Source organism: Tinamus guttatus, unplaced genomic scaffold, assembly GCF_059628265.1.
Source record: "Tinamus guttatus ecotype Peru unplaced genomic scaffold, ASM5962826v1 Tinamus_guttatus_pri_ptg000208l, whole genome shotgun sequence".
Classification (NCBI taxonomy): domain Eukaryota; kingdom Metazoa; phylum Chordata; class Aves; order Tinamiformes; family Tinamidae; genus Tinamus; species Tinamus guttatus.
The window spans coordinates 7,978,251-7,991,495 of record NW_028288742.1 but is presented as its reverse complement, the minus strand read 5'-3'; the positions used below and the strand labels follow the sequence as shown (position 1 = coordinate 7,991,495).

The window sequence follows — 13,245 nt, the reverse complement described above, 5'->3', positions numbered from 1 at the left end:
TATCCGTCCTTTCCAGAATGACTCAGATTTTCTGTGGATAGTCTGGGCCCCAGTGGGTCAATCACATAATATGTCAGTATGAGAGGAGGAAGAATTGATAACTGAATCATAGAATCATAGAATGCTTAAGATTGGAAGGGACCTCTAGAGGTCATCTAGTCCAACCCCCCTGCACACGCAGGGTCACCTAGAGCACGTGGCACAGGACTACGTCCAAGTGGGCCTTGAAGATCTCCAGAGACGTAGACTCCACAACCTCTGTGGGCAGCCTGTTTCAGTGAGCAATAATCAAGGAGATCCTGGTCATATCTGGATTCAAATACATTTTTTGAGAATGACTTCCTTAGATTTGAGACTAAGGACAACCTTGCATTCAAGGTTGGCAGGAAGCACAGGAACTGTAATCTCTTTGTGATAACTTCCAAGTTCAGCTGTTCTCAAAACTGATTTTGCTTTCAACACTTTTTATTCAGAATGTTTTCCCACTTAGATTCTGTTTATTTTTTTAATCAGAAAATGGTTGGAGGAATACCAAAAGAATTTAGATTAGACATTGTGCTTTGTCATGCTATCATCAAATGTGATCTGCTAGTATTGGTTTTTTGTCATATTATATTTATGCCTTTTTACCTGTAAGCCAAATTTCATTTCCATGTGGTAAGGCCTACTGAGCTCATTCTGCCAGGTTCAGAACTCACTTGGAAATCATTGAGTCTTGACTTTAATTCAGATACAGAGTTGAGGGTGTTTTGGAGGTTTTTTTCTGTTATTGTTTTTGTTTTTTGTTTTGCCTGTGAAAAAACATAAATTCAAGTCTTCTGTGAAGAATCTTGTTTTGTTTATTTCCTATATTGTAATCTAAAGCTAGGGCAAGAAAAACTTTGCAAACAGAATATTGATAATTTTTATATTTTGAAATCTACTGCTATATATTTCTGTAGCTTTTCCATGGGAGTAAGTATATTGGTATCAGCCCTTACTGATTGTTGTTTAACATCTTGAGTGCACACTGTTCTAGTTAGCTGTTTGGAACTGTGCATGTTTGTGAAAATACTTTCTTCAATGTGCACTTCATAATTTTGCCCTTACACTTATCTGTAAGAGCATTCAGCTGGAAAGCAGTTTGTCCTTAACTGCAGATCTACTCTGCATTTTCACTTGCACATACAATTGTTTTTTTCTTCTTTTTTTTTTTTTTGCTACTTTCTGCAGAAAACACTGCTTACAAAAACAGCTGCAGAACATATCTTATCTCATATTCTGTGTGTCCTTTGCAGGTTCCTCCAGCTGTCTGTTATGTTTTATTTCCCATTAATTGATTTTTGTTGCCTGATTTTTGAAATGCTTTTCAAATAATAGTAATGGTAAAGATGATAACACCTTCTCTGATAGGTGACTAGGAATCACCCTTGGCCAAACAAATAGGATTCTCCTCTAAAGTGACGTACAGCAGCAAACACCTATTAACAGGTTTAGTCACACAGATTACAAAACTCTCAGAATATTAAGATCCTACAATTAAACCTGAACCTGAAAAATTCACTGATATAATTGTTCATTAATAATTTACCTAATGATTTGTTACCTTTAATCATGATACCTCTAAGAGCCAGAGGGACTGTTTCAGCCCATCAGATGCTCTCTGAATGTGTCTGCGTTTGTTCCAGAAAATCAGTAGGCTGGCACTCTCCTGAACTGGCAGAAGTAGGTCCCATTACTGCAACAGAAGAAATGCCTAGATGTCTCACCTGTGGCAAGCAGTGTGACAGGAAATTATGCAAACATCCCAGGCCCATCTACCAATCACATTTCACAGAGTATGGAACAGGTTGTACCTTTCATTCATGGTTGTCAATCTCTTGCTAGAATCTCTGAAAGTAAGTGGTGCTCTTCACACAGGCCACCAGGTCTGCCATCAGTGGTGAGTGGGTTTGACATCTCAGTTGCTTCAGAGTAGTTTGCTTTATAATGCTGCTGCAGGTCAATATTATCTATTCCACTATGGCTTCTAGCTAGGTTTTACATCAGCTAAAAGAATCAACAGAGCACCAAAACTTTAACTTGAGTCTTGCATGTTGCATTTCTCTACTAATCCCTTCCTGCCCCCTAGTTGCAACAACAGAGCCACCCCAAACCCAAAAGACCAGGGTGATCTACTAGGTGTTCTCCACAATATGTGTCACTTTACAGAGTGACAACTGGCCTCCTGCTGCCAGCCTTCTTCTGGGTGGAGATGTCTGACCTTACGCGAGGATAGCAGGTCCACAGTTTTCCCATAAATGGATATGAGTAAAAACAGTTTTTCATTTGGAAGCAAGAGAAAAACAATCCTGAATATTAAGCAAAGGAAGGATATCTGTATCTAGAACTTTTTAATATGGAAGGAATTTGGTAGCAAAATCGCAGCCCCAGCCACACTGTTTCCTTGCTGCGTGTGCACTTTCTTTGAGAGGCAGTCTGACATGGATACCACTAATGAAGAAGCCATACGGATGTTCCTAAAGAAAGATATGCAACCCCAGCTCATTTTCAGTGTATGAAAATCATTAAGGCTCCCATGAGTGAGTCTGTGGTACTTGTTTAGCTAACGATTAACCTTTAGCCCTCCTTCTCCTTATGCATTGGATAAAGGGACAACATGAAGAGCAAAAGCGGCAAATATGAGAGCGGTTCATTCCCTAACTCAATGGACTAAGGATTTTTCCAAGTGTGAAACCATCTGACAAAGAATTAAGGACCAGCAGCCAGGCAGTGAGGGGACTGAACAGATTAGGGCTAAGAAAGAAAGAGAAGCTGTCTTGTGACCCGGCTGCCTTCAGGATGCTTATGAACCTCATCGTGCTGTGCTCACTGTTGCCACCAATGTTTGTATGGTACAGACAGCAGCTATTGACTATAACACTTATTCAGCTCCATACTCTTCTGTGTTCTGGGGAGTCTACTGTAATTAGAGAGTTTAGAGTGTTTTGCTGTACAAAAGTCTAGTGCTTAGAGTAAGGCTTTACTAGTCAAGACTTAGAGAGTCTGTTCCTGGCTCTACATTTTTGTCACCCTGCGTAAGACATTAAACCACCTATTTACCTCAGCATCCCAGCCTGGAAAATGCTACCTACCTCAGGGGGCTTGTGTCAAGCGTCATTCAGTTCATTGGGATCTCTGGATAAGAGATGTTTTAATAAGAGCAAAATATTGTGATTCACATTGTTATTAGGGTAAATGCTGTCCATTTATTTTGGATAAAGAAGTTTTTGTTTGTTTGTTTTTTGATAAAGAAGAGGGGTAAAGAAGAGAGATAAAATTTGTCTGTAATTGTCTCATTTTGCACAGGCCTGATGCCTGTACATTCTGTTAAAAAAAAACCCTGCAGCAGTACCAGGAACATGGGAGTGTGATTGCTGGGTGCCCTGACTAGAGGGTGTCTTGGAACAGTAACTTAGCAAGGACTGAGCAGGGACCTCAGAGCCGCAGCAGCAGCATGGCCCTCCTCACCCTGCACAGGCAGCAGATCAGCTGGACTCTGCTGCTGGTCCTGGGATATCTCTTTTACCTCCTCCTGGGTGCTATGGTGTTCCAGCTGCTGGAGAAGCAAGCAGAGGCCCATTCTCGGGACCAGTTCCAGCTGGAGAAGCTCAAATTCCTGCAGAACTACACGTGCCTGGACAGGCAAGCCCTGGAGCAGTTTGTACAGGTAAGAGGAACAGCCTACAGTGGTCCTATATTTCCAGAGCAGCATGAGCTGTGTCTTTTTCTTCATCATTTTTAATGCGTAATAAAGAAGTCTTGCTCAGCATGGTTTGAGGATGAATGACATCTTCAATTGCATTTAAATATATTCCTCAAAAAAGGCTGGAGATGATATATAAAACCCTTTTTGGTATTATTATAGAAATACCCTATCATTCTAGGATTGCACGAATTAGACAGGAATCCTTGAATTACCACTTGCTTCATGCTCAAAACTTCTCCAGCCACAGAGCTGGGGTGTAAACGTTTCTGTTTCTGGCAGGTCATTAAACCACCCCACACGGGATGCCGGTCTGCACTGCTCTCAGAGGGCTCCTGCCAAGGTATATGCTTCTGATCAGCAAAGAGCCTAGATTCTGTAAATGGATTTAAGCAAACAATTAGTGAAAATCATAAAGAGAACAGAAAGTGTCTGAACCTCTTTCTACAAGTACAGTGTTCTGATGTCTAATCCTGTGATAAATGACTTGGGAAACTTTTGTCGTTATCCAGAAGATATCTAAAGTTTTCAAGAATTTAAATGCTCCAAAATGTGCCTGCATTTCTCGAATACACCAGTTGGTAATATTACCTGTCATTTCATTGTCTTTGTGGTAATGATGGTAGAAAATTCTGATTCTCATTCTAAACCAGACTGGGATACTTCATGGGAATAAAAGGTTTAGTTCAATCTCCGGTACACTAGAAACTAAGGTGTGGAAAGTCAGATGTATCCAAATTTTCCTGCCTCTTGCTCCAGTGTTTATTAGTGCAGTTGGGCTACTCAGACAACTGCATTTTGCTGAGTCTCAGCTGAATTAGATAAAATATTTCACTTTTTGCTGTTCCAGACAAAACCGTCGGAGGGCACCAGATTATCAACTACAATGCACCAAACTTCAAAGTAATTACATTTAATCCTCAAGGGAGCTGTGAGTGTAAACGCTCCAACTTCCCTGTCATTTATAATGCCTCTTTAGAAATTTGTCCAGCTCTTGCTAGTAATAATGAATAGAATTTTTTCTACATTAAAGCTCTACCTCTAAAACTAGTGCTGTGGAGCAATTGTCTCTGTAGCTTTTCACTATGTAAAAGAGGCTCATTCAGCATGCCACAAGTTGTAGTGAGAGAAGCAACAGTAATGGTACTATGGTGAGACTCTGCCATCACATTCAATTTACTTAGTTGACAAGGATACAATGTCTTTTCTTACTGCTAGTGCTTTAAACCTGAATTCTAGAATCTGAAAATCATATATGGCTTATTTTTGCATATCTATTAGTAGTAGTAATAGAGTTTGAATTTATAATTTATTAACCTTTGACTTGATTTTGCCTGAAACAAATTCTTTTCTTTCTTTGCCCGTAATCTGAATTGATTATTTAAGAGGAGTCTTTTTAAATGAGCTTTTTTGGTCTTGCCCATATGTTTTTTTTCAGACCTAAGGCAATCAATATAAATAGTGACTGAGAGGGCCAAATCCTTGTCTACTACAACAAGAGCCTGCTATGTGTATTGGGACAGGGACAGATGCAAGAATGACAGGCAGCTGCTGCTCACTCCACACTTTACAGCTTACAGCTTTATGCAGACCTCACACTTTTAGTGCAGGTCATAGCAGATTGTTTTTACTTACTAGCTCCTTCTGGTCCCAAAGACAACTGCAAATGCCCAGCAACCATTCACCAGGTATTCTGTTAGCACTTCAGCCCTAACTCCAGTCTGAGTTGTAGACAGAAAGGTGGTAGGAGGCACGATACTGGTCTGTGTTCCAAGCAGGGGCTTGTTCAGGAATTATCCTCCTGCGCCTCAGCCTGCCACCTCTCCCCTGACGTTGTGCTTAAGAGAAATCTGTCTTGTCGGAATGTCTGAAGTGTTCAATATTTAACACTGCCTTATTCTTGCCTTCTGGCTTACATGATGTAGGTGTAGCACCTCAGAGCTTGTGTGGATTGAAATGGAGAGAACTGAAAATTGTTCCTTACATGGATGAATTGAACCTGAGATTGTTTCAGAAATTTCAAATGACTCACACCACAGTAGCTTCTGAGTATTATTTCTAACCAGCAAATAAAATAGTCATCTTCAGATAATTTGATCTTTCAATTTCTTCCCATTTTAAGGACAGGCTTTTAATGAATAGTATAAGGTTCCTTGTGCTATTAAAAAGAAAATCTGTTAGCACAACTGTCATGAGATCACATGTGACAAGATGCCCAACATCAGATAAGTGTCTGATGGAGTTAACCAATGCTGTAGGAATTGTTAATTAAGGAGAAACATTAGCTATTAAACTTGCATCATACAAGAGTACCTGGAAGACAACAACTGTGAATTCACAAGTAATTCATTCAACCATTCTGCAAATGTGAGCCAGACTTCAAAGCAGATATGTATCAGACCAGGAGATTCTCCAAACCTCACCCAGACTGTGAGCAGAAGGCACCCAGTTCTCCTTCAGAAGAATCCTCAGAGAGGGCTGGGAACACAGTCAATACTAAGGTGGCTGACAGGGTATTTAATATATAAATAGGAGTTGTACCTCCACACAATAGTTCTGGTCCTCTGGTAAGAACTCCCTGGAATGGCAGAAAAAATTTCATTAGCTAGTCTTTGAGACTAGAAGCCTGGTATTGATTGATGCTGAGAAACCATAGCTAGAAAAAACTGTAGCTCATCCACACTCATGCTTACCTGGAGCACGGAGGGATTAGAAGTAGGCGTGTTCCCAATACCCTTCCCCCAAGCACAAACATACACTTACACATGCCCAAATTTAGAATTGGAACGGGAGAGTTACAAGTAGGGAAGGAGAGAAGAAGAACTGCGGGTTTTCTTGTTTGTTTGTTTGTTTTAATGCCATCACTTCACCTATTTTCCTAGTTTGATCATTTGGGGCACTCCCTCTAGTCCCTTCCCTTCAGCTTTCAACTAATAATGGAACTGATCCTACCTCAGTAGGCAGTTCTCCAAGTCAGAGGGTTGAATTTCCCAGCCAGCTCTATTTCACAGAACTTTCCCGTGCCAGCACAAGACCCCTCCAAAGTCCTTCTAGACCAAGTCTAACCTGTTGTCTTCACTGCGTATTGTAATGCTTGCTTAAGATCAAAAGCAATAGTTACTTCTCTGTCTTTTCTGCTATTGCTTCTGACTTGGTCTAATGGGTTGCTCATCTTTGCTTCTCTGGCCTTTTCTGCTTCAGGTGCTCATGGAAGCATGGGAAAAAGGAGTCAACCCAGAAGGAAATTCTACCAATCCCAGTAACTGGGATTTTGGCAACTCCTTCTTCTTTGCAGGAACTGTTGTTACTACTATAGGTAAGGTATGCTTTTTCTCCTCAAGAATAGGGGTTCCTCCAGCTGCCCAGCAAAGCCGCAAAAATGTACCATTGTTGGACAGAATACTCTTGCTACTGCACATTGCATTTTGTCATCAGTTACCTGTTATTGTTATTTTGGAGTGTACTGCACTTGCAAAACTGGCCATGTGCCTATTTGGAATATGTAGTATGATTTTTGTACATGCACAAAACATCTTCAGGTTGCTTTGAAGCACTGAGTTGCATTGCCCACAAAACCAGGGAGCTGCTGAAGATTGGAGTAGTGTTTAAGATTAGTATTTTTCATGTTCAGTGTTCTGCTAATTGCAACGAATGCATAGGATTCTATTAGAAGCTATGGCAATTTGTAGACTTCAGTGTGGCCTCCAAGTTGTTGAGGCTTAAAAGTGTGGTGAAGCACTGGAACTTCCCTGGTAAAGCCCATGGAAGTGGTGGAGTCACTGTCCCTTGCAATGTTCAGGAACTGTGCAGATCAGGCACCTAGGGATATGGTTTAGTAGGCATGGTGGTGATGGGCTTATGGTTGGACTTGATGGTCCTGAAGGTATTTTCTAAACATATAGATTCTATGATTCCATGAAGCCTTGAAAGATCTCATGATAGCCTGAAGACTAACTGTAAAGCCTTTTTGGGTAGCTGGTTTTCCTTATTTTCTTCCAGGTTATGGAAACTTGGCCCCCAGCACAGTGGCAGGGCAGGTGTTTTGTGTGTTTTATGCCTTGTTTGGAGTGCCGCTCAACCTGGCCTTCCTTAATCAGCTGGGGAAAGGACTCAACGCTCATCTCATTACTCTGGAAAGATGGGTGCACAAGTCAGGCCGTGTTCAGGTACAGTGTCAATTTGTCATTAATTTCCATTGCTTTAAAACTGAGGAAAGCTGTTTTCTCAGATAGGTAGTCCTGCTGTTAGGCTAAGTGTCACTGTGTGTGCCCACATCCTCCAAATCACAGCAACCACATGAACCTCTCTATGCAAAAAAAAAAGACATATTTAAACAAGATGACTTTAAAGCAATTTTCTTTTGCCTGAGGAAGTCCAGATTTGCCTTTTTAGACCCTGATTCAACAAAACTGTTAAGCAAGCACAGTCTCAATTTTGAGCAGGGTCTTTGAGCTCTGCTGACCTTAGCGGAATACACGCACATACACACTTTGCTGAATCAAGGTCATCCTATCTACAGTACTATCTAGCTCAGAATCTAGCTCTACACTGTGCAAGGACAACTTATTTTTATTGGCCTTATTAACCTGACCTGAATTACTTTCCCAGATTGTGTCAGCAATTTATCACTTCCTTCCTTTTCCTATATTGAATTGTAAATAAATATGCCTTCTCCTTGGTTATAGTTTATTGCTGAGTCACAAAGATAATCCAGATGTATTGGAATAAGGGAAACAGTGATTGTATAAAATGCTTAAAAGTGATTTATGAAGTTAGTAGACATTTCTGAGTAAAGATTCCATGAATGACCCATTGCTTTAAGGAAAGGGAATATCAGATATGTTTGTGGTAACGATCCTGAATGTCACGTCAAAACATCCCAAAACACTTCAGAGTTTTGGCATATACTTTTTTTCTCTTTCACACTTGTGAAATCTCTGAATCTCTGTATTCTTTATCTACACTGTTAAAGATTTGCTGGCAAATCTATATGAGTTACTATCAAATGCTGATTCAATTCATATGAATAACAAGTTATTTTGCTGCATAACCCATGTCTGTTCCCCAGATACAGGCAGCTCTACACTTCACGTTCGTATAGCTGCATCTTTCCTGAGATTTGTGAGGGTACTTGAGGGATGTGATTGTTTTTCACCCCTGAATTAACACCTCTTTTCTGGCAGAATTTCCATGATCAGGTGGAGTTTGGGAACTTTAACTGCTTGCTCACTCTGGGAAGCCTCTCCCAGGGAATTGGTTTGTCTTCTTTCAAAGGCAGTTCAGTAACGATATTTCAGTAATTAATTACAGTTGATGTGACTTACACTGACTTACACTTCCCTCTACCTTATGTGTTTTTACCAGAAGGTTCTTAAATGCCAGTTGAAAAAGTAATATTGAACATTTTAATATAAAGTTTTATGCAAAATTTACTGTCTAATTAAATGTTATCACACTTATCCAGTAAACTAAATCAGAACAGAATTCAACTCTAGAACGTCCATCAGTAACTCTCAAAATGTTTTGCAAATCAAGTTCATATCATTATACAGCTGCAGAGACAAGGTACATAGTATAGAAGTGATTTGTCAAAGTCACCCAGTAGGTTCAAACCAAGTTTTTCAACTTTTAACTCACTGGATCATTTTTATGTAGGAGATAATGTAGAGAGGGAAAGAAAAAAAATATTACCTGGACTTCCCATTTCATAAACCAAGCGATTTGATTTTTCATCAAGTCACAGTAAGTGCATTCATAGCACACATCATACTTGGTTCAAATGCTGATAAGGACATTTTTAAATGATTGCAATGAGCTTGTGTCAGACCACACATCACTAGTCAAGAGTTAGCTAGTCCTGAGTGAGTTCCCTGGGAACCTTTGAGGTCCTGCTCCTCAATCCTTAGGTCAAACTGCAAGGCCATTCCTCTGTCATGACCCATTGATTGCTCTGCGTACTAACTAATGCAGCAACATGTGCTGTAACGTAGCTGCTCTAAACATCTCCCAAAAGGCAGACTTGTACTGGAAAACACAGATCTACCTCGTGCTGACAGAAGAAAAAATCAAAAAAAAGCTCTGCTCCAAATGCTTCTAAGTTTAAAATAAAAGCAGGCAAACCAACTTCACTTAGATTTTATTCAAACATATTTTTGGCTGAGCTCTTGCAAGGCACTTAATAAATCTTTGGAAGCAGCAATGGTGAAGAAAATCCTAATTTGCTCTTGCCAATCTTTGTATCATGAGTTATGCAATATTTGGCACTTTTCCTAAAGGACTGTGTTCTTAGAGCCAAGTGACTGTAAGAGCACCTTAGTTTGAACTGAAAATGTAAAGTAAGCATTTAATTCTTATGACTGCTATAGTAAATTTGGAAATGTGTCTTGAACATACTTTAAAAAATGATTGCTTAAAGCATAAAAAACCCACTTTTTTCAATAATTGAAATTTTTTTTTTTGGACTCGTGATGAGCTCCAGTACGTATGTGCATCCTAACCGGAGAGGTCAGCCTGCAGTGCCTGGATGCATGGGTGTATTTTTCCTTTCTTGTTTGTTGCTCCCAGCAGTAGAAGGTTTGTGATCCAAGAGCAAAACAAAACCAGCAGTTTCCAGTGAACACATGTGCAGTGCTGCTGAGCTGCCATCTTCCTTTTCTCTTGCAGGTCTTTCAGACACTGGCAATGGCCATCTTCCTGACCACTGGGACCTTGCTTTTTCTTGTGTTTCCACCCCTGGTCTTCAGTTATGTAGAAGGCTGGAGCTATGGAGAAGGCTTTTATTTCACCTTTATCACCCTCAGCACCATTGGATTTGGGGACTATGTAGTAGGTAATAACAAGAGCAAACATGGATGAATTTTATGTGTCTGTCTGCATCCTCACTCCAGTGGGAGGAACTTTGTTGAAATTAGTTACTCCAATATGAACCTAAGTATAGACAGCATAGACACTTATTCTATACCACCATACCTATTCTTGTACCATTATGTACCTGGTACAAGATACAGCTGAAGCAGACTGCTAATAATGAAATAATGTATTTTATGACAAAGATACGTGTCTCTTGACAGCTAAGTTGAGACTCACTAAACTCATTTCATAAATGACATTGAACACTCCTTGTAAGTAGTAAGTATGGCCAAGTTGGTATGGATGTGATCCATGGGAGATAGATGGAGTATAAGTGAAATGTTTGTCTTGATAGTAAGAGCCAGTGCTCTCCTAACAATGATTTGTTTCAGATACTGCCTTCCATTCCCAACAAGAAAGGGTCAAATATAAAATGTTCAGCAGTTACAGTAGGGATAATATTAGTCACAGCTCTGGGAGGTCTGTGAAAGAAAATAATTCCAGCAGCAGTATACAGTTTTCAGGGATCTATGCTGAGACACAGAAAGAGAGACATGTGAGAGACTATCTTTCCATCAGCTTATTTAAACTAATGCTTTTAATACAGGACATATAGTGTACTTACTCATTCAGAACACCAGGATGTTACTTCACGAGAGATAGCTCTTCTCTCCTACATCCTGAAAGGAGAGAACAAGCCCAGGCCATCCTGAATCCAGGTAACATGATGATCTGGATGAGAGACACTAAATGGACAGCTGCAGCGCTGATGATCCTGCTTATATCCAGCTGCACTGAGTGCCCATTTTGTGAAAATACCAGCCTGGGGGGTTACAGACTCTCATATCCACATACTTAAAATGGCTGCATTTCCCAAGTAACGTTCTCCAAGTGTTTTTGGACCTTGTACTCAGGTATATCACACTACAGAAATAATCATTACTTCACTGAGATAATTTTTTTCCTTTGTCAGTGCCAGAAGCCTGCAATTCGGAGATTTGATGACAGCTGTTCTAGGCTTACCTGAAATTTAGAAGAAAAGAAAAGAAAAGAAAATTAAAAAAGGATGCCCATAGATCATATAAGCTTGTTAAACATACCTCTTTGCAGGGAGCAGTGTGTGTTCATGTGTGTATGAGCGCACACACGTGTGAGTTCACGTGTGTGTGTATGCTTGAAATCTTGGGTATGTTGTCTGCTTGTCCAAAAGCAGCTAAGATGATTAATATTCTGAGTTTCCTGGATTTTTCAGGCACAGACCCCAACAAGCACTATATCCCAGTGTACAGGAGCCTAACTGCAATTTGGATTGTTTTTGGTTTGGCCTGGCTGGCTCTGGTCTTCAACGTGGGAGCTGACATGATGGAAAAATTTCTTCAGCTTAAGTGGCATAAGCCTGACTTAGGCTTGGCAGAAGGAGCTGCCACGAAGTTGGAAGAGGAATCTGATGGGCCAAGCATCCACATACCTGGTTGAGCAAGGTGTACCCAGAAAGCAGCGTTGAAAGAGCAACATTTCCCATCTCTACATCTCACACTAAACAAGCCTTATGGACAAAGGACTAAACCACAGACTGTGAACAACTTCCTAAGGAGGAAATATTTCAGATGCTTGGAAATTTCCAACACATTGCAAAAGCATCTGCCAGTCCAAAGAGGTGCCACTCATGGTAAAATGTATATATATATATATATATGTCCCAGGTTTCATTCAGCATTTCTCACTCAACAATACCCTTGGGCAACTTTCCCTGAAGTAATTAATTACTATCCTTTTTCTTTTTGTTAGAATTCAGTTGTGATTGTCAGCAGTCTTTAAAACACTCACTGGCTGCCTCCCAGCTCAGATGAGGAGACCTGTCATCAAGAGCTTCATGTTGAAAAAGCAAGTAGAGAAATCTTTCTTCACTTCCAAACAGAAAACAAACAAAAATTCAGAGAAATATCAACAGAAATGGCCAGGTACTCACAATATCCACCCAAAGAATCACAGAATCATAGAATGTCTGAGGTTGGGAGGCACCCCTGGAGATCATCTAGTCCAACCCTCCTCCACCCCGCTATAGAAGGGTCACCTCTAGCATGTTGCCCCAGCCCTTATCCAGGCAGCTTTTGAGTACCTACAAGAATGGAGACTCCACAAAAACTCTGGGCAACCTGCCTGGGTCCTCCTTCTTGTCCTTTTGAAGACTGGAGTGACATTAGCTTTCTTCCAGTCCTCAGACACCTCTCCAGTTCTCCATGTCCTTTCAAAGATGATTGATTGAAAGTGACCTTGCAATGATGTCTGCAAGCTCTCTCAGCACTCATGGGTACATCCCATCAGGGCCCATGGGTGTCAAGTTTGCCTAAATGATCTAACTCAATCCTCCTTGACCAAGGAAAAGTCTTCCTTTCTCCAGACTTACCCCCTGGTCTCCAGAGTCCAGGATTCCTTAGCAGTAAAGACTGAAGCAAAGGAGGCCTTCAGTATCTCTGCCTTCTCTGCATCCTTCATCACCAGTATCCCGGAGGCTTCATCTGATAATTGTCTGAAATTAACAGCCTTCATCCTACATATAAAATGATAACATTTCCTTAGTCCCTTGAGTAAAACACATAATACTCTGTAATTGTGCAGACATTATGTGTCTATCTGGCGCTGCCTGAACTGTTATAATTCCATTCAGAACA

The 13,245-nt window shown here is 40.5% G+C and overlaps 1 protein-coding gene across 1 annotated transcript; it reads left to right on the top strand.

Annotated features, from left to right (window-relative positions):
• The first annotated feature begins 3,475 nt into the window (after window positions 1–3,475).
• Window positions 3,476–12,190, top strand: LOC104568295 (potassium channel, subfamily K, member 16). The gene is made up of 5 exons (XM_010215186.2): window positions 3,476–3,688; window positions 6,926–7,040; window positions 7,724–7,890; window positions 10,388–10,553; window positions 11,826–12,190. Exons 1-5 carry the CDS (start codon window positions 3,476–3,478, stop codon window positions 12,047–12,049), a joined length of 885 nt encoding a protein of 294 aa, XP_010213488.2. The 3' UTR covers window positions 12,050–12,190.
• The last annotated feature ends 1,055 nt before the right edge of the window (window positions 12,191–13,245 follow it).